Source organism: Coregonus lavaretus (genome assembly GCF_964263955.1).
Source record: "Coregonus lavaretus genome assembly, chromosome: 19".
In the NCBI taxonomy this organism is placed as follows: domain Eukaryota; kingdom Metazoa; phylum Chordata; class Actinopteri; order Salmoniformes; family Salmonidae; genus Coregonus; species Coregonus lavaretus.
Window position 1 is genome coordinate 23,033,072 of NC_140006.1, and position 18,177 is coordinate 23,051,248.

General features: G+C 45.0%; 1 protein-coding gene across 1 annotated transcript in view; it reads right to left on the bottom strand.

Moving 5' to 3' along the window:
• Window positions 1–18,177, bottom strand: part of LOC311147247 (histone-lysine N-methyltransferase 2C-like) — a 133,561-nt gene that overhangs the window by 63,171 nt on the left and 52,213 nt on the right. Inside the window, exons 12-17 of the mRNA XM_084183917.1 lie at window positions 11,742–11,822; window positions 10,701–11,443; window positions 8,323–8,457; window positions 1,230–1,346; window positions 256–360; window positions 19–123 (exon numbers count right to left, since the gene is read on the bottom strand). Of these exons, the coding sequence (XP_084040043.1) occupies window positions 19–123; window positions 256–360; window positions 1,230–1,346; window positions 8,323–8,457; window positions 10,701–11,443; window positions 11,742–11,822 (1,286 nt within the window). The remainder of the gene's footprint in view (window positions 1–18; window positions 124–255; window positions 361–1,229; window positions 1,347–8,322; window positions 8,458–10,700; window positions 11,444–11,741; window positions 11,823–18,177) is intronic.

Consider the following 18,177-nt stretch of genomic DNA (forward strand, 5'->3'; position numbering starts at 1 on the left):
AATGGTTGGGGTACTTACCTTGATGCCAACACAGAAGGGGTGGTAGCACTGCCCACACTGGGCGCAGGCCAGAAGACGACCCTCTGCACCCAGCCCAAAACTCCCACACACTACACACATGTCCTGAGAGAGGGAAACAAATGGAGTTTACACATTATACTAGAGAATCAAACTTTTACTGTAATACGGTAAGAGAAACTAATCGAATAATAGAGGTACAGGAAATGTATAAATTGTATACAAACAGATGCACACCTGTTTCAATGTGAAGCTGTCGTTGCTGGAGAATATGACCACGGTGTTATGCATGGCATTCTCCTCTTCCTCCTTCACCTGGTATGGTGATTCCATGGTGGTGACCTGTATGTTATGAAGCATGAGCACAAATACACCGTTAGATGGATAGGATTGAGTCCTGTGATATTACCTACATGAAAGTGAAGCGTTCCTCTGTCACTAAAGCAATATTACAGGGGTATGCATCTCTGTTTATGGTGTAAATTCTAACAGATTCTTTTACAGCATGTGAAGTTGTCAGCATTACAAGAGACTGCCTGGATAGGATCATTGATTAGTATTTGCCTCTGACACGAATGCTGTGTCACCCTTTGGTATGGAGTAACATGCCCACTGGGATGAGTCGGTTTTTGTGCTGCAGCAAATAATCTATACACAACATATGATTACTGTTTACACTACACACCAGGAAAACTATGAGGTTTATGGGTAATAAATAAGGCTGGGTAATGCCATGGACGATATTATCACGATACTTAGTTGCCGATACGATATGTATTGCGATTCTCACGATTCCATATGTATTGTGATTCGATACTGTGATTTTATTGCAATTTGATGTTCAAAACATATTGCTTAGTATATGTCTGCAGCAGAGAGACAAGAGGGCATTAGAACATTTGTTTTGACCAGTCATGAAAATAAGTACTGAAAACACGTTGGCTCACTATTTTAAAAAAAGATGGCAAACAAGCTATAGGATGAAAAATTCAGAAGTTCTAGCGCAGATACAGCCGACTAGCGCTAGCTAACGCTACCTAGCAAATCGATATTTGGAGCCAAAGTATCAATATCATATCATCCAAAATAATATTGCGATACGTAACTATACATTTTTCCTCCCATCACTAGTAATAAAACTGTCTTTCAGTTAATTGTATTGGATTAGTGTGAACTAAAAAGAGATCAGGTTGACAGGTGACATAGCCTACCCCAGGGTTGACTGTAGAATTGGCTCCATTCTTCCCCCTCGCTCGGCCCCGACCCCCTCTGCCCGACAGACCAGCCCCTCTGGGTCTCCTCCTCCCAGAGAAGCCTGACCCTCGACCCTGCAGACAGAAACACACACCTCAGGACTCCTCAACACACACAGAAAAATACACATTCACACACAAAAACAAAAACACTCGCAGGAGTCGTGTTCACAGTCACATACAGAGAAACACACACACAGGTCCTCGCTTGCTAGACTGTGATCGATGAAGTCAGCTTAATGAAAAAGTTTGCCATAGGGGAACTCTTCTCCCACTGTAGATCTGTTGAGCTGTGAGGCTGCTGGTATCTAGAGAGGTAAAAACAGGAACAGCAGCTTGGTCTACTTCCACAGAGGTAATGTCATTTCCCATCCAGTGTTGTTTTCTTGGATAATAATAATAATAATAATAATAATAATAATAATAATAATAATAATATGCCATTTAGCAGACGCTTTTATCCAAAGCGACTTACAGTCATGCGTGCATACATTTTGTGTATGGTAGGTAGAACATTGCAAAGCCTACGCACGGATATGAAATGGCTTCATATCCATATTTAACAAATCTTAGAATAGTGCTTAATTCAAGCTACAAAACAAATTGATGCAGGGGAAAAAAAAGCAGCCATTTCTGATTTAAGAGAACAAAATTGCGAATGCAATTTGTTTTAATTTTCTTTATTCAGCTACGGGGGCATACTACAAAGCAGGATCAATGAGTTAGCCAGCTAACTTTGATAAAAAACCCAAAATAATAAAACTACTGATTCAGGTTAATTAAGAAAGCTAAACTTCTATACTGAACAAAAATATAAATGCAGCATGTAAAGTGTTGGTCCCATGTTTCATTAGCGGAAATAAAAAATCCCAGAGATTTTCCATACACACAAAAATATTATTTATCTCAAATGTTGTGCACAAATTTGTTTATACCACTGTTAGTGCGCATTTCTACTTTGCCAAGATAATCCATCCACCTGACAGGTGTGGCATATAAAGAAGCTGATTAAACAGCATGATCATTACACAGGTGAACCTTGTGCTGGGGACAATAAAAGGCCACTATAATGTGCAGTTTTGTCAGACAACAAAAAGCCACAGATGTCTCAAGTTTTGAGGGTGCGTGCAATTGGCATGCTGACTGCAGGAATGTCCACCAGAACTGTTGCCAGAGAAGTGAATGATAATTTCTCTACCATAAGCTGCCTCCAACATCGTTTTAGAGAATTTGGCAGTATGTTCAACCGGCCTCACAACCGCAGACCATGTGTAACCACGCCAGTCCTCCACATCTGGCTTCTTCACCTGCATGATCGTCTGAGACCAGCCACCCGGACAGCTGTTAAAACTCTCCCAGGCCCACCCATGGCTGCACCCCTGCCCAGTCATGTGAAATCCATAGATAAGGGCCTAATGAATTTATTTCAGCTGATTTCCTTATATGAACTGTAACGCAGTAAAATAGTTGACATTTTTGATGTTGCGTTTATATTTTTTGTTCTGTACATATATGTTATTGTTTGTTGAGTCAATTAGAACATGCCCATGTTAAGCTTATCTTTAAAAAAAAAAGTTACTACAGAATATTTAGCTGGCTAAGTCATTGATCCTGCTTTGTACATAGGCAGTCCAGCAGTGACAACACAAAACCCATTTCACCAAATAAGACACCTTGACTTGTTCATCTTTATCAGTAATAGGACCATCTCTCCTGCCCCATTCTGAGAGACTAGTGCTGAGCCATTTGTGCTTTTTCAGGTCGGTTCCGTTTCGGTAGATTTGTTATTTTTTTAAAATCACGTTTTTGATACTTTTTTAAAAACATTAAATGCACTATGCATTATGTGAGTTGAATGCTGTAACACAGAATAAAACCATTAAAAAGTCCCATGATGGAAGTGACTGCTCATTACTGATTATCACTTATTAGCCATCATTTATTCACATTACTTTGATAAAATATTTCCGTTGTGTATATTACATTTGTTTTATTTGATGACTATTATTTCATTCCAAGTCATCATCTCATCTCTATAGAGCAAGCTACCTATGCTGTCTGACTAAATCACTATTTTAGTAGTTCTTCAAAGTAAATAAGGCATACTTTTATGACTGCTGAATACCAACTATCAATCATTAGATCATGTATTTTCAGGTAGAGATACCTTGCGAAGCAACAGCTGTTCTCTATATAACCTCACGATCGCGCATTCTTCTGTAGCAGGCGTAAAAGAAACAGACCGGACAAGCAGACGTGCAATGGATTATGGTCATTGTAGTTAATTACCACATTTTCTGCGCTAAACTATGTAGAATATTGGCCTATTGGAAACTACAACTCCCTACTACATCGCACAGTTCAAGCTGGATCTCATTTAGCTTTAGAGAAACTGTGCAGTGTGCGCATTGAGCTCACAAAAATTATATAAATAAATGGAATTAAAAATTATTGAACAATTAGTTGTTTAAAAAACAAAAAATAAACTAAATGTTTTCTAACACAGCAAGTGTCTAGGCTCTCTGTCCAGGCTGTTAACAGAGAGCCTCTCTAATGTTATTCTGGCCATTTGAGCTCTATTATAATGTCAACACATTTCCGGTGATGGTGGCTGCTGGGGCCTAATCAAGACTGTCAAACTAGGGTCTACTTTCTGTGAATTTCCACCCAAATCCCTCCTCCCTGATCCCCCACTTCGCCCCAGCCCAGTCAAATAAAATAAAATGTTATTTGTCACATGCGTCGAATACAACAGGTGTAGACCTTACAGTGAACTGCTTACTTACAATCCCTTAACCAACAATGCAGTTTTAAAGAAAAATAAGTGTTCAGTAAAAAATAGATGAGTAAAAAATTATTAAAGAGTAGCAGTAAAATAACAGTAGCAAGGCTATATACAAAGGGTACAGGTACAGAGTCAATGTGCGGGGGTACAGGTTAGTCGAGGTAATTGACGTAATATGTACATGTAGGTAGAGTTAAAGTGACTATGCATAGATAAAAAACAGAGAGTAGCAGCAGTGTAAAAGAGGGGCTGGGGGGGGGGGGGACAATGCAAATAGTCTGGGTAGCCATTTGATTAGCTATTCAGGAGTCTTATGACTTGGAGGTAGAAGCTTTTAAGAAGCCTTTTGGACCTAGACTTGGCGCTCCGGTACCGCTTGCCGTGTGGTAGCAGAGAGAACATTCTACGACTAGGATGGAGTCTTTGACAATTTTTAGGGCTTTCCTCTGACACCACCTGGTATAGAGGTCCTGGGTGGCAGGAAGTTTTGCCCCAGTGATGTACTGGGCCGTACGCACTACTCTCTGTAGAGCAGTTGCCATACCAGGCAGTGATGCAACCAGTCAGGATGCTCTCGATGGTGCAGCTGTATAACTTTTTGAAGATCTAAAGACCCATGCCAAATCTTTTCAGTCTCCTGAGGGGGAATAGGCTTTGTCATGCCCTCTTCACGACTGTCTTGGTGTGTTTGGACAATGATAGTTTGTTGGTGATGTGGACACCAAGGACCTTGAAGCTCTCAACCTGCTCCACTACAGCCCCGTCGGTGAGAATGGGGGCGTGCTTGGTCCTCTTCTTTTTCCTGTAGTCCACAATCATCTCCTTTGTCTTGGTCACGTTGAGGGAGAGGTTGTTATCCTGGCACCACACGGCCAGGTCTCTGACCTCCTCCCTATAGGCTGCCTCAACGTTGTCGGTGATCAGGCCTACCACTGTTGTGTCGTCGGCAAACTTAATGATGGTGTTGGAGTCGTGCCTGGCCATGCAGCCATGGGTGAACAGGGAGTACAGGAGGGGACTGAGCACGCACCCCTGAGGGGCCCCGTGTTGAGGATCAGCGTGGCAGATGTGTTGTTACCTACCCTTACCACCTGGGGAATGGCCCGTCAGGAAGTCCAGGATCCAGTTGCAGAGGGAGGTGTTTAGTCCCAGGGTCCTTAGCTTAGTGATGAGCTTTGAGGGCACTATTGTGTTGAACACTGAGCTGTAGTCAATAATTAGAATTCTCACGTAGTTGTTGCTTTTGTCCAAGTGGGAAAGGGCAGTGTGGAGTGCAATATAGATTGCATCATCTGTGGATCTGTTGGGGCGGTATGCAAATTGAAGTGGGTCTAGAGTTTCTGGGATGATGGTGTTGATGTGAGCCATGACCAGCCTTTCAAAGCACTTCATGGCTACAGACATGAGTGCTACGGGTCTGTAGTCATTTAGGCATGTTACCTTCACTTTCTTGGGCACAGGGACTATGGTGGTCTGCTTGAAACATTGGTATTACAGACTCAGTCAGGGGCAGGATGAAAATGTCAGTGAAGACACTTGCCAGTTGGTCAGCGCATGCTCGGAGTACACGTCCTGGTAATCCGTCTGGCCCTGCAGCCTTGTGAATGTTGACCTGTTTAAAGGTCTTACTCACATCGTTTACGGAGAGCGTGATCACACAGTCATCCAGAACAGCTGATGCTCTCATGCATGCTTCAGTGTTGCTTGCCTCAAAGTGAGCATAGAAGTAATTTAGCTCTTCTGGTAGGCTCGTGTCACCGGGCAGCTCGCGGCTGTGCTTCCCTTTGTAGTCTGTAATAGTTTGCAAGCCCTGCCACATCCGACGAGTGTCGGAGACAGTGTAGTATTATTCAATCTTAGTCCTGTATTGACGCTTTGCCTGTTTGGCGGTTCGTCGGAGGGCATAGCGGGATTTCTTATAAGCGTCCGGGTTAGAGTCCCGCTCCTTGAAAGCGGCAGCTCTACCCTTTAGCTCAGTGCTGATGTTGCCTGTAATCCATGGCTCCTGGTTGGGGTATGTACGTACGGTCACTGTGGGGACGACATCATCGATGCACTTATTGATGAAGCCAGTGACTGATGTGGTGTACTCCTCAATGCCATCGTAAGAATCCCGGAACATATTCCAGTCTGTGCTAGCAAAACAGTCCTGTAGCTTAGCATCTGCGTCATCTGACCACTTTTTTATTGACCGTCAATGGTGCTTCCTGCTTTAGTTTTTGCTTGTAAGCAGGAATCAGAAGGATAGAGTTATGGTCAGATTTGCCAAATGGAGGGCGAGGGAGAGCTTTGTACCCGTCTCTGTGTGTGGAGGAAAGGTGGTCTAGAGTTTTTTCCCCTCTGGTTGCACATTGCACACAGAGCGAGCGAGAGAGAGAGTGAGACAGAGCGAGCGAGACAGAGCGAGCGAGACAGAGCGAGAGAGAGCGACAGAGCGAGAGAAAGAGCGACAGAGCGAGAGAAAGAGCGACGATCGAGAGAGACCGAGAGAGAGGGAGACAGAGACAAAGAGAGCGAGCCAGAGAACGAGAGACAGAAAGAGGTGATAAGGAGATAGCCAAGGGGCAGCGCAGTCTGCAGAATGGACTAACAGACCACCCTGCCCCCAAGCTACAGCACCCAGGGTCAATCCCATTTCAACTCCAGTCAACTTCAAGAGATTAGCCTAACTGAAATGGTGGATTTTTCAATTTGGGGAATTTAGCTCCACAACTCTACTCCACCACCTATCCGTCTGCAGTCAGTTGAAGGCCTATTGCTGTTTCAGAGGTTCTTAATCTGTGTCCAGGAAACTGGCCCATAGTGTTTTCTAACATGCTGGTAGAAATTAGGTCAAACTGATTTAAGTTTCCCTGCATTAAAGTCCCTGGCCACTAGGAGCGCCGCCTCTGGATGAGCGTTTTCCTGTTTGCTTATGGCCTTACACAGCTCTTTGAGTGTGGTCTTAGTGCCAGCATCGGTTTGTGGTGGTAAATAGACAGCTATGAAAAATATAGATGAAAACTCTCTTGGTAAATAATGTGGTCTACAGCTTATTATAAGATACTCTACCTCAGGCGAGCAAAACCTTGAGACTTCCTTAATATTAGATTTCGTGCACCAGCTGTTATTTACAAATATACACATGCAGCCTATATCCCGCCAGCTGTATGTTATCCATGTCGTCTTTCAGTCACAACTCGGTGAAACATAAGACATTAGTTTTTAATGTCCCGTTGGTAGGATATCCGTGATCTTAGTTTGTCCATTTTGTTATCCAATGATTGTACATTGGCTAATAGGACTGATAGTAGAGGCAGATTACGTACACTCGCCGTCAGATCCTTACAAGGCACTCCGACCTACATCCCCGATATCTCCGTCTCTTTCTCATGCGAATGACGGGGATTTGGGCCTTGACGGGTGTCTTAAGAAAATCCTTTGCGTCCAACTCCTTAAAGAAAAAATCTTTGTCCAGTACGAGGTGAGTAATCGCTGTCCTGATATCCAGAAGCTCTTTTCGGTCATAAGAGACGGTGGCAGAAACATTATGTACAAAATAAGTTACAAATAATGCTAAAATACACACAATAGCACAATTGGTTAGGAGCCCGTAAAACTGCAGCCAGCCGTCTGACATCCTGATTGACGCACAGTATGGTGCCGTTTAACCTGCCCAGGACCCATGCCAAGACCCAGCAATTACCACCTAACTTAGCGCCAAAGCGTGTAACACTAATGTTACCATGGCAACAGATTGAGGCATCCACTTGGGCAGGCCTAAGTGCCTACACAGCCCACTTAATAAAACCCACATCTCCACCCCGCCCCAAACTCACCCACAACAGTATGACACAAAACAAACAACTAAACAAACAGACAAACACAGATTAAAACCGTGTGCCTCAGGCTGCAAAGGTAGGCCAAGATATAGTATCATGAATGGAGTTAATATTACAAGTACATGTGCAAAGCCTAACAAGGGATCCTCTCTGGTGGATAAAAGTTAGGTATTTTGCCATTAAGGAGGAGTTGTATTAGGCTACTATAGGTTCTCATCCACCATTCCCCTATTAGCCTCTCAATGTGAATTCACCAGTCTCCTCTCCTCTGGTGACACAGTGATAGTTGAATGATTCATTATTAAAGTTCACCATTAACACAGTGACATCAAGAATCACTCTGCCAGTGCACTTCACATAGCCTAAGGTAAGCAGAAGGCTGCTGTGGCATGGCCCTGTGGTGGTTCTGGACGTCTGGTCTCCAGAGAGAGCCATGGTTATTTACCACTCTGATGCTCCAGCCAGGGCTGCCGCAGCCGGGGGAGAGCTGCCTGGTGTTTGGGACGTTCCACCCCTCTGGCTGGTCTGGAGACCAGGAGGGGGAGCTCACACTGCTATGGGGGCTCCCATGCCATGCGCCCTAAGGTACAGGTAGGGGGGCCGGGTTGGGTGGGTGAGAGAGGGGAGGATAGAGGGGAGAAGGAGGGTGACAAAATGCAGCAACTTAAAAACAAAGCTAGCGAAAGATGAAAACATAACAGAGATGTTAGAGAGATGCAGTGAGTTTAAAAGGCTAGTGGCTAAATAAGCTTGTTGGGACCATTCAACACACCCCAAGTAAGATATATGGAGTTAATAATGATGCTGTTATACATTCTGACTTGGGGCATAAAGCCAAGATGATATTATGATGCACATTATACTTTTTATATTGAAGCCAATCCTAGATTTCTTTCATGCATATGAGTTGAGGCATGTTTCATGCTAGACGTTCAGAGAGCGTTTGCAAAGGTGAAGCAGAATCCTGTTAGTCGGCGCAGCAACCTTGAGTTCACACAGCACAGCAGCATTCGTCAAGGCAACAGCACCATGCAACAGCAGCAGGACGAGGAGGAGCAAGAGACCTCAACATCCTCTTGCCATGGCAACTGCATGTCACTGCCTCACTCATATAACTGGCTTGTTGACAAAACAACACCTGGTTGCGTCAGACAGCACGACTGACAGTGCATGCCTCTTCGAGACAGAAGCATATGACTTGAAGACACCAAATCTGACTACACAGGATTTCACTGTATTCAAATAGCCTACACTTGATCTCCCCCAGGCCTGATCTAACAAATTAGTCTGTCTACACACACCGTTTATTTCAGCAATAGGATATATCTGGAGAGAAAAACACAACGTTGCAAGGCTAAACTCTGCTCAGCCTCATCCATAATATATCATAGCCATGGGTGTGATTAATATCCCAGTATTATTAGGATTTGACCCAACCCGCATACTGTGTCTCTGATTAGTGGCTTGATGAAAGTGGGGGGTGGTTAACAAAGCCCTAATGAAGGTATTCTAAGGAGAATGAGAACAGGCTTGTATCCATCATCAGAGAGGGACTGCCTTCAGCACATAAAGCATGTACTAGGATCACCATGGAAATTGGATGCTAGTCTATGACAGGTGAAACAGCATGCTTGAAGCTATACTGTACGGCCTAAGGAATAGGCTGTACAAATATTCTATTCTCATTCTGCACATTGTGGGAAACTAACTATTCTTCAGACTTAGACAGACCATCAGTGAATCCCAAACCAGCCCCTCACCCCTACCAACTTGTTCGGAGGGCCCTCCGTTGTCACATGTTGCTGACGAAACTCGGAGGGTGACATATATAAAGTGGCGAGGGGATCAATAAATCCATTAACTTCGGCACACACTGGTGACTTGAATGATGCAATTCATGTGCCACATTTAAATAATAAAACGAGCATGACGTTCTAATTAACAAATTGCCCCTATGGTTTTACAAGATATAAACCTCAGTAAAAGTAACCACTTCATTTGTGAGGTAGCCTATTTCATTCGTTTTATTTGTCAAGTCTCGAAAATCAGACACAAACAAACATGTGTCATATGATTAGTCATGCCTCGCAATTCTTTTGTATGATGTTGTGCAAACTCCAAACATATTGCGGTGCGTGTTGGGATAGCACTTCACTCTGGAGGCTGTAGCGTTGCTGGCTTGGTCAAAGTGGCTATCGGAGGGTCTAATTAGCCCCTGCACCCTCGATAGTTTTGACTCCCTCAACTTTGGGACACTTGTGCATATGGTGGAGGTGTGCGTGAACGCGCAAATGGAGGGCCAAGGGGCTATTTGGGATTCAGCCCAAGTGAAAACTGAGGAGGAAGGGTGAGATCAGCCGTGGTCTCTGCTGACGATACAGTCAGGCCTTTAACCTACATCAAACACACAGGACACAACGGTTCTCAACTGCCACCACTGGCAAGTTCTCTGGGTTAAGTGTCCTCTGCAGCAGCAACACCCGTTTTAATCATATTCCAAACCACTGACATCATAGCCAATCCACCGCTCTGGGGCAGAGCACTCAGAAAGCTCCTCCTCCTCTCATCATTAGATACACTCAACCACACAATGACCAACCTAGACGATCACACAATTATGGTTTCTCTCCAGAGATTTCAACCTGGGATTTTTTAGATGCTCTTTGAAAATAAAAGACATCAGCCTAGATAATACATAAATTATTACGCAAAAAATTGATTCTAAAATAGATTTTGTAGCCCTGGTATACAACTAAGAATAACACATCAAGGTGGCTTGGATCTAAGACAAGACCCACAGCACCCACCAGCACCATGCATTACCTGCTTCACCCTGGGTCTGCCTGGGGAGAACTTCCTCTTGGAGATGGCTGGCTTGCCCATGCCGATCTTAGGGGTGAGAGGTATGAGTGTGGTGGAGGGGACGCTGCTGCTGTGTTCCCCCAAGGTAGGGTGGGCGTGGTGGGGAGGCTCCCTGGGAGAGGGCCCCATGGTCCTAGGGGAGGAGTGGGTAGGGGAGGCAGCCATCTCTGCCAGTCTTTCCATAGATGTCTTGTAGGGCTTTTCTTCGATGGGGGGACTGAGGTGGGAGAGGTTAGGCTTGCTCTCAGTCTCGGGGGTGGTGTCCATCTCTTCCAAGGCGCAGGCCCCTGCCAAAACCCCACCAGCCAGTACCCCAGACATACATTTCCCTTTCCTCTCCCTCCTAGCCTTCACTGCTGTCTCCAGACTAGAAGGACCTTCCACTTGTTCTACTCCTGAATTATCAGAAGCTGACACCTCCATGGGTTCTTCCTTGATGATTACGGACACAGTACTTGGTTCTTTGGTGGTGGTGGGTGGGGTCATGGCCATGATGTCCTCTGTGCTGGGTTTGACCGCCCTATTTTCAGAGGAGGGTTTTGTCTTTACTGGCTTGGTCAGTCCTGTTGTTATATCCTGTGGCTGCTCTGGCTCGCTTGACACCTTGGCTGGCAGGGGTTGTTTCTCAGGATCCTGCTTGGTCAGCCTGGGAGACTCAGGACTCTCTGTTGAAGGAACCTGGGTCTCCCCTGCTGGTTGCATTTCTACCGAAATGAACAGAGATAAATAGACATCACATCAACACATGACCCGTCAGTAAAATATCATCATGAAAACCAACAGATGATAAACTACAAAGGCTGCACCATTTGGACTTCCTTCACACCAATATTTTCAAGCAAGAGAAATGTCCTTAGATGGTGAAAGGCCTATTAAAAAACGACCGCTTTTATGTTGTGAGGGCATTAACGTAGAAGTAAAGAAAGAACTATAGGCTGAGTAAAAGTACAACGAATATTCTTGATACATTAATGGATTAGCAAAACTGGCTATGAACCTAACCTGGATGTAACTGGCTCAGGTCCTTGTTGACAGACACCTCATCAGTCCCTTGCTCCACAGCAGCAGCTCCCACTGAGACGCCTGGGAGAGAAGCAGGGAATTATAGCAGTGAGTGACCAACCTGGAACCCACCATCATCAACTGTTAATTTGACCAGACTCAGCCTCTTACAAAATTATAGATTATGTGGGTAAAGATTGGAGTCATAATTTTCATCACAGGATATGGACACAAACATTAATGGAGTGAAAATGATAGACAAAAAGGGTGAGAGGGAGAGAGAGAGAAATAGAGAGGGAGAGAGAGAGAAATAGAGGGGGAGAGAGAGCGAGAAAGAGACTGTTGTTACTGATCGTCCTGTCAGTGACATTTTGATTTGTATTTTTTTTATGCTGTTATTGCTAATGAATCATTTCCAAAGTGCGCCTTGGCAATATGTACATTGTTACGTCATGCCAATAAAGCAAATTGAAAGTGTGAGTGAGTGAGTGAGTGAGTGAGTGAGTGAGTGAGTGAGTGAGAGAGAAATAAAAAGTGGGCTAATACAGGCAGAAATATTAGATGCCCAGCATGCTTATTGACAGTGAACAGAGTCAGTTTTAACTGGCCATTATTTCAAATCGCACCTTTAGTTCCAACAGCCAAAGATGCATAGCTTTGATTTGTAACGCCAATCCTAGCTAGCAGTCTTTGATTGCGGTGGCTGTCCCTCTCACACAGAACCGAACCACTGAGACTTGCAGATTCCCAGCCAAGTGCCCTCAAAGTAACCCAATAATCCATTACTAACTCATGAATCTGTCACATAAAAAGCCCTAATTTCCTCATGGAAAAGACAGTCATCCATCTAGGCCAACACCAGGTAGGAGGATTTTATAAACTCAATATTGGCTGAGGTTAACAGACCTGAGCTGCAGGCTGTTAAACACCTCCGGTTTCTCAACTCGATCTGCTGTGCAAATAAAGTCAACTGTGGAGAACAGAGCATGTGGTGCTCACTCAAAGAAAGCAATGGTGACCCAATCGTGGCAATCAAGCAACGTTAGAAAACAATGGACTGCGTGTTGCTACAATCAAATTTGTAATCATCATCAATGTATTCTTACACATATACTCCGGTAGCTCCTTACGCCTATCCACAGAATCCCCGCTGACTGCTTGGGACAAACTATAAACCGTTCCTCACTTTTCACAAGTTCCCACAACATCACTGCTCTGAAGACCCCATCCCAACAAACACACAACATGCACCTGCTGAGCATTTCTCCACCAGGAAAGGACTTTGAATAACCATGACAACCTGCATATCAAGGTCTGAACTCTGATGACTGTGCAGCTCACAACACAAGCATATCTGGGCCTCAACACCCAGAGAGTCAATTAGGAGATGAGTGAGCATTTCAAGCGTCCTTGTATCCTTCTTATAAACACTACAGAGGGGTTTGTGTTATCATTATCAAACCCACAATGCTGATTACTGTTATCATGAACCCTTACTGCCAATCTTCTTATAAACACTACAGAGGGGTTGTGTTATCATTATCAAACCCTTACTGCTGATTACTGTTATCATGAACCCTTACTGCTTATTGTTATCAAATCCTTATTCTCCCCGTCTCCCTGCAGAAGGAAGCGATTGTAGACACACACACAGCTCTATTTGACACAGATAAGCCATCATCGTGTCAGATTTAATTTGTGTTCACACCATGGATCTGACAGTAGGCGGTCTGTCTGTCATTAGAGTCATGATAAGCCTGCTGCTAAGCCCTGAGTGGATGAGGAGGATCTGAACAGGTTACCACAGCTCATTTTAATAACCTTAATTAACTTTACACTGGGTGACAGGCAGGCCAGGAGGAGAGTGGCTAGTAGTGCCATGATCCCACAACGCCAATGTTTAGCTAGTCTATTCCACACCACACCTAGCATATAACCCAGCACCAAACATACACATATGCCTAGGCCTGAAAGGACATTTGGGATTCCTGTCTGGGAGCAGTGATTGGATACGTAGCCTACATTGTGAATGACTTCCCTCATCTACTGCGGACAAGACAAGAGCACCAAACATATGCCAAAAGCTGTCAATATGACATTTGAATGGATGACCGATCAACAGAGAGTGTAGAGTTGATGAAGTTTCTCTCAACAGGTGTGAGACTGCAGAGGCAGTGAATGGAGGAGAGGATGTAGGGGCCAGACCGGAGACAGGAGGCGTGCGGAGGCTGACTTCAGAGCTAAACCAACCATCTAGTATGACCTAGTGCTATAGCCCTTGGTGTTCAGCATCAGGCCTCTCGAGGGAGGCTCCGCTCCCCCTTCTCTCCTCCAATCAATAGAGATGAAATGCTAGTAGACCAAGGCCCCTAGAGTTTCTTTACCATCACACAGGCCTAATCAAAAGCCTCCCTCCACACAGCCAGCAGCTCACACAGCAGCAGCACAATAACACAACAGCACTGCTGCTTAGGACAGGAGCCACACAGACATACAGGATTCCAAAGTTGCCGCTCCCCTTCCTGTGTGTGTGTGTGTGTGTGTGTGTGTGTGTGTGTGTGTGTGTGTGTGAGTGAAAGAGAGGAGCTCAACTCAGGGGTGTTTTTAACAGCCACATAGGCGCTGGATCAGAATCTTGGACAACTCGCTGCCTGGTTATCTGTCATCAGCACCGCTCCCCTCCTTCCACCACAGATCCCTCCTCATGTCTGCCTGTGTCTAGTCAGGTCTAGTCTAGACGGAGGGTGGACATCCAGGTTAGAACCCATAGTAGTATACCCTGCAGCTCATTCACCTGCTACATTAATAAGTGCATCGATGATATCGTCCCCAGTGACCGTACGTACATATCCCAACCAAAATCCATGGATTACAGGCAACATCCACACTGAGCTAAAGGCTAGAGCTGGCGCTTTCAATGAGCTGGACACTAATCCAGATGCTTATAAGAAATCCCGGTACGACCTCTGTCGAGCCATCAAACAGGCAAAGCGTCAATACAGGACTAAGTGTGAATCCTATTACGCCGGCTCTGACGAATGCCGGATGTGGAAGGGCTTGCAAACTATCATGGATTACAAAGGGAAACCCAGCCGCGAGCTGCCCAGTGACGCGAGCCTACCAGAGGTGCAAAATGCCTTCTATTGCTCGCTTCAAGGCAAGCAACACTGAACCATGCATGAGAGCACCAGAAGTTGAGGATGATTGTGTGATCTCGCTGTCTGTAGCCGATGTGAGTAAGACCTTTAAACAGGTCAACATTCACAAGGGCGAGGGGACAGATGGATTACCAGGATGCGCACTCAGAGCATGCCAGCTGGCGGGTGTCTTTACTGACATTTTCAAACTCTCCCTGACCCTGTTTGTAATACCTACATCTGGCTGCCGTTTTACGGGCTCCTAACCAACTGTGTTATTTTTTAATTTTTTTTTCGCATTGTTTGTAACTTATTTAGTACATAAAGTTGCTGCTACCGTCTCTTATGACCGAAAAGAGCTTGTGGACATCAGAACAGCGATTACTCACCTCGAACTGGACAAAGATTTTTTATTTAATGAGCCCGACGCGAAGGATATACTACTTCCCGGAGACCAGGCCCAAACCCTGTCATTCGCGTGAAGAAAAGACGGAGATACAGAGGGTGAAGGTCGGGGTGCTTTGAGAGGATTCGTAGGCGAGCGAGTAAATCGCCACTACCATCGGTTCTATTGGCCAACGTGCAATCACTGGAAAACAAACTGGATGATCTACGGTCAACGCTATCCTACCAACGGGACATTAAAAGCTGTAATATATCTTATCTTTCACCGAGTCGTGACTGAACGACGACACGGATAACCTAGTGCTGGCTGGGTTTTCCGTGCATCGGCAGGACAGAGTAGCTATGTCTGGTAATACGAGGGGTGGGGGTGTGTCTAGTTGTCAATAACAGCTGGTGCACGATGTCTAATATTAAGGAGGTCTCGAGGTATTGCTCACCTGAGGTAGAGCACCTCATGATAAGCTGTAGACCACACTATCTACCAAGAGAATTCTCATCTATATCATTCGTAGCAGTCTATTTACTACCACAAATCGATGCTGGCACAAAGACCGCACTCAACGAGCTGTATAAGGCCATAAGCAAACAAGAAAATGTTCATCCAGAAGCGGCACTCCTAGTGGCCGGGGACTTTAATGCAAGCAAACTTACATCCGTTTTACCAAATTTCTACCAGTATGTCACATGTGCAACCAGAGAAAAAAAATACAACTCTAGACTAGGCCGAACAGGCCCCATTAACATCGATAGGGCTGTAGCGGAGCGGGTCGAGAGTTAAGTGCCTTGGTGTCCACATCACCAACAAACTATCATGGTCCAAACACACGAAGACAGTCGTAAAGAGGGCACAACAACACCTTTTCCCCCTAAGGAGACTGAAAAGATTTGGCATGGGTCGAGAGCATCCTGACCGGTTGCGTCACTGCCTGGTATGGCAACTGCTCGGCATCTGACCGTAAGGCGCTACAGAGGGTAGTGCGTACGGCCCAATACATCATTGGGGTCAAGCTTTCTGCCACCCAGGACCTATATACTAGGCAGTGTAAGAGGAAGGCCCAAAAAATTGTCAAAGACTCCAGTCACCCAAGTCATAGATTGTTCTCTCCGCTACCGCACGGCAAGTGGTACCGTAGCGCCAAGTCTAGGTCCAAAAGGCTCCTTAACAGCTTCTACCCCCAAGCCATAACACTAATTAACAATTAATCACATGGCCACCCAGACTATTTACATTCACGCCCCCCCCCTCCCTTTGTTTTTACACTGCAGCTACTCGCTGTTTATTATCCATGCATAGTCACTTTAACCCTACCTACAATTTACCTCGATTAACCTGTACCCCCGCACATTAACTCTGTACAGGTACCCCCTGTATATAGCCTCGTTATTGTTATGTAATCTTATTGTGTTACTTTTTATTTTTTTACTTTAGTTTATTTAGCAAATATTTTCTAAACCATTTCTTGAAATGCATTGTTAGTTAAAGGCCTGTACGTAAGCATTTCACGTTAAGGTCCACACCTGTTGTATTCGGTGCATGTGACAAATACAATACGATTTGATTTGTAGCCATGAAATGCTTTGAAAGGCTGGTCATGGCTCACAACACCATCCCAGACACCCTGGAACAACCAACAGATAACGCAATCTCTATTGCGCACCACTATGCCTTCTCCCACCTGGACAAGAGGACCACCTATGTGAGAATGCTGTTCATTGAATACAACAACTCAGCATTCAACACCATAGTGCCCTCCAAGCTCATCACTAAACTCAGGACCCTGGGACTGAACACCTCCCCCTGCAACTGGATCCTGGACTTCCTGACGGGCCACCCCCAGGTAGGTAACAACACACCCACCACGCTGAGCCTCAACACATAGCACGCACCCCTGAGGGGCCTTAGTCCAAGGGCTGCACGATTTGGACAAAATATCGAATGCGATTTTTGGCCAGATATTGCAATTGCGATTATGAATTGCGATTTTCAAACAAGTGTCAGGGTAGAGAACATCACTTCTAAAATTAGATCATATGAATTAGTACATACTGTGCAAACTGAATACAAAACCAAATGAAACAAATCTTTCCAACATTGTTATAGGCTACATATGATAATAGGATTATTACACTTGCATTTTAAGAAACAAAATGTTATACAGTGGGCAGAACAAGTATTTGATACATTGCCGATTTTGCAGGTTTTCCTACTTACAAAGCATGTAGAGGTCTGTAATTTTTATCATAGGTACACTTCAACTGTGAGAGCCACTCCTTAGTTGCCCTGGCTGTGTGTTTCGGGTCGTTGTCATGCTGGAAGACCCAGCCACGACCTATCTTCAATGTTCTTACTGAGGGAAGGAGGTTATTGGCCAAGATCTCGCGATACATGGCCCCATCCATCCTCCCCTCAATACGGGCAGTCGTCCTGTCCCCTTTGCAGAAAAGCATCCCCAAAGAATGATGTTTCCACCTCCATGCTTCACGGTTGGGATGGTGTTCTTGGGGTTGTACTCATCCTTCTTCTTCCTCCAAACACGGCGAGTGGAGTTTAGACCAAAAAGCTCTATTTTTGTCTCATCAGACCACATGACCTTCTCCCATTCCTCCTCTGGATCATCCATATGGTCATTGGCAAACTTCAGATGGGCCTGGACATGCGCTTCTGGGCTGATCCCTCACCTTCCTCATGATCATTGATGCCCCACGAGGTGAGATCTTGCATGGAGCCCCAGACCGAGGGTGATTGTCCGTCATCTTGAACTTCTTCCATTTTCTAATAATTGCGCCAACAGTTGTTGCCTTCTCACCAAGCTGCTTGCCTATTGTACTGTAGCCCATCCTAGCCTTGTGCAGGTCTACAATTTTATCCCTGATGTCCTTACACAGCTCTCTGG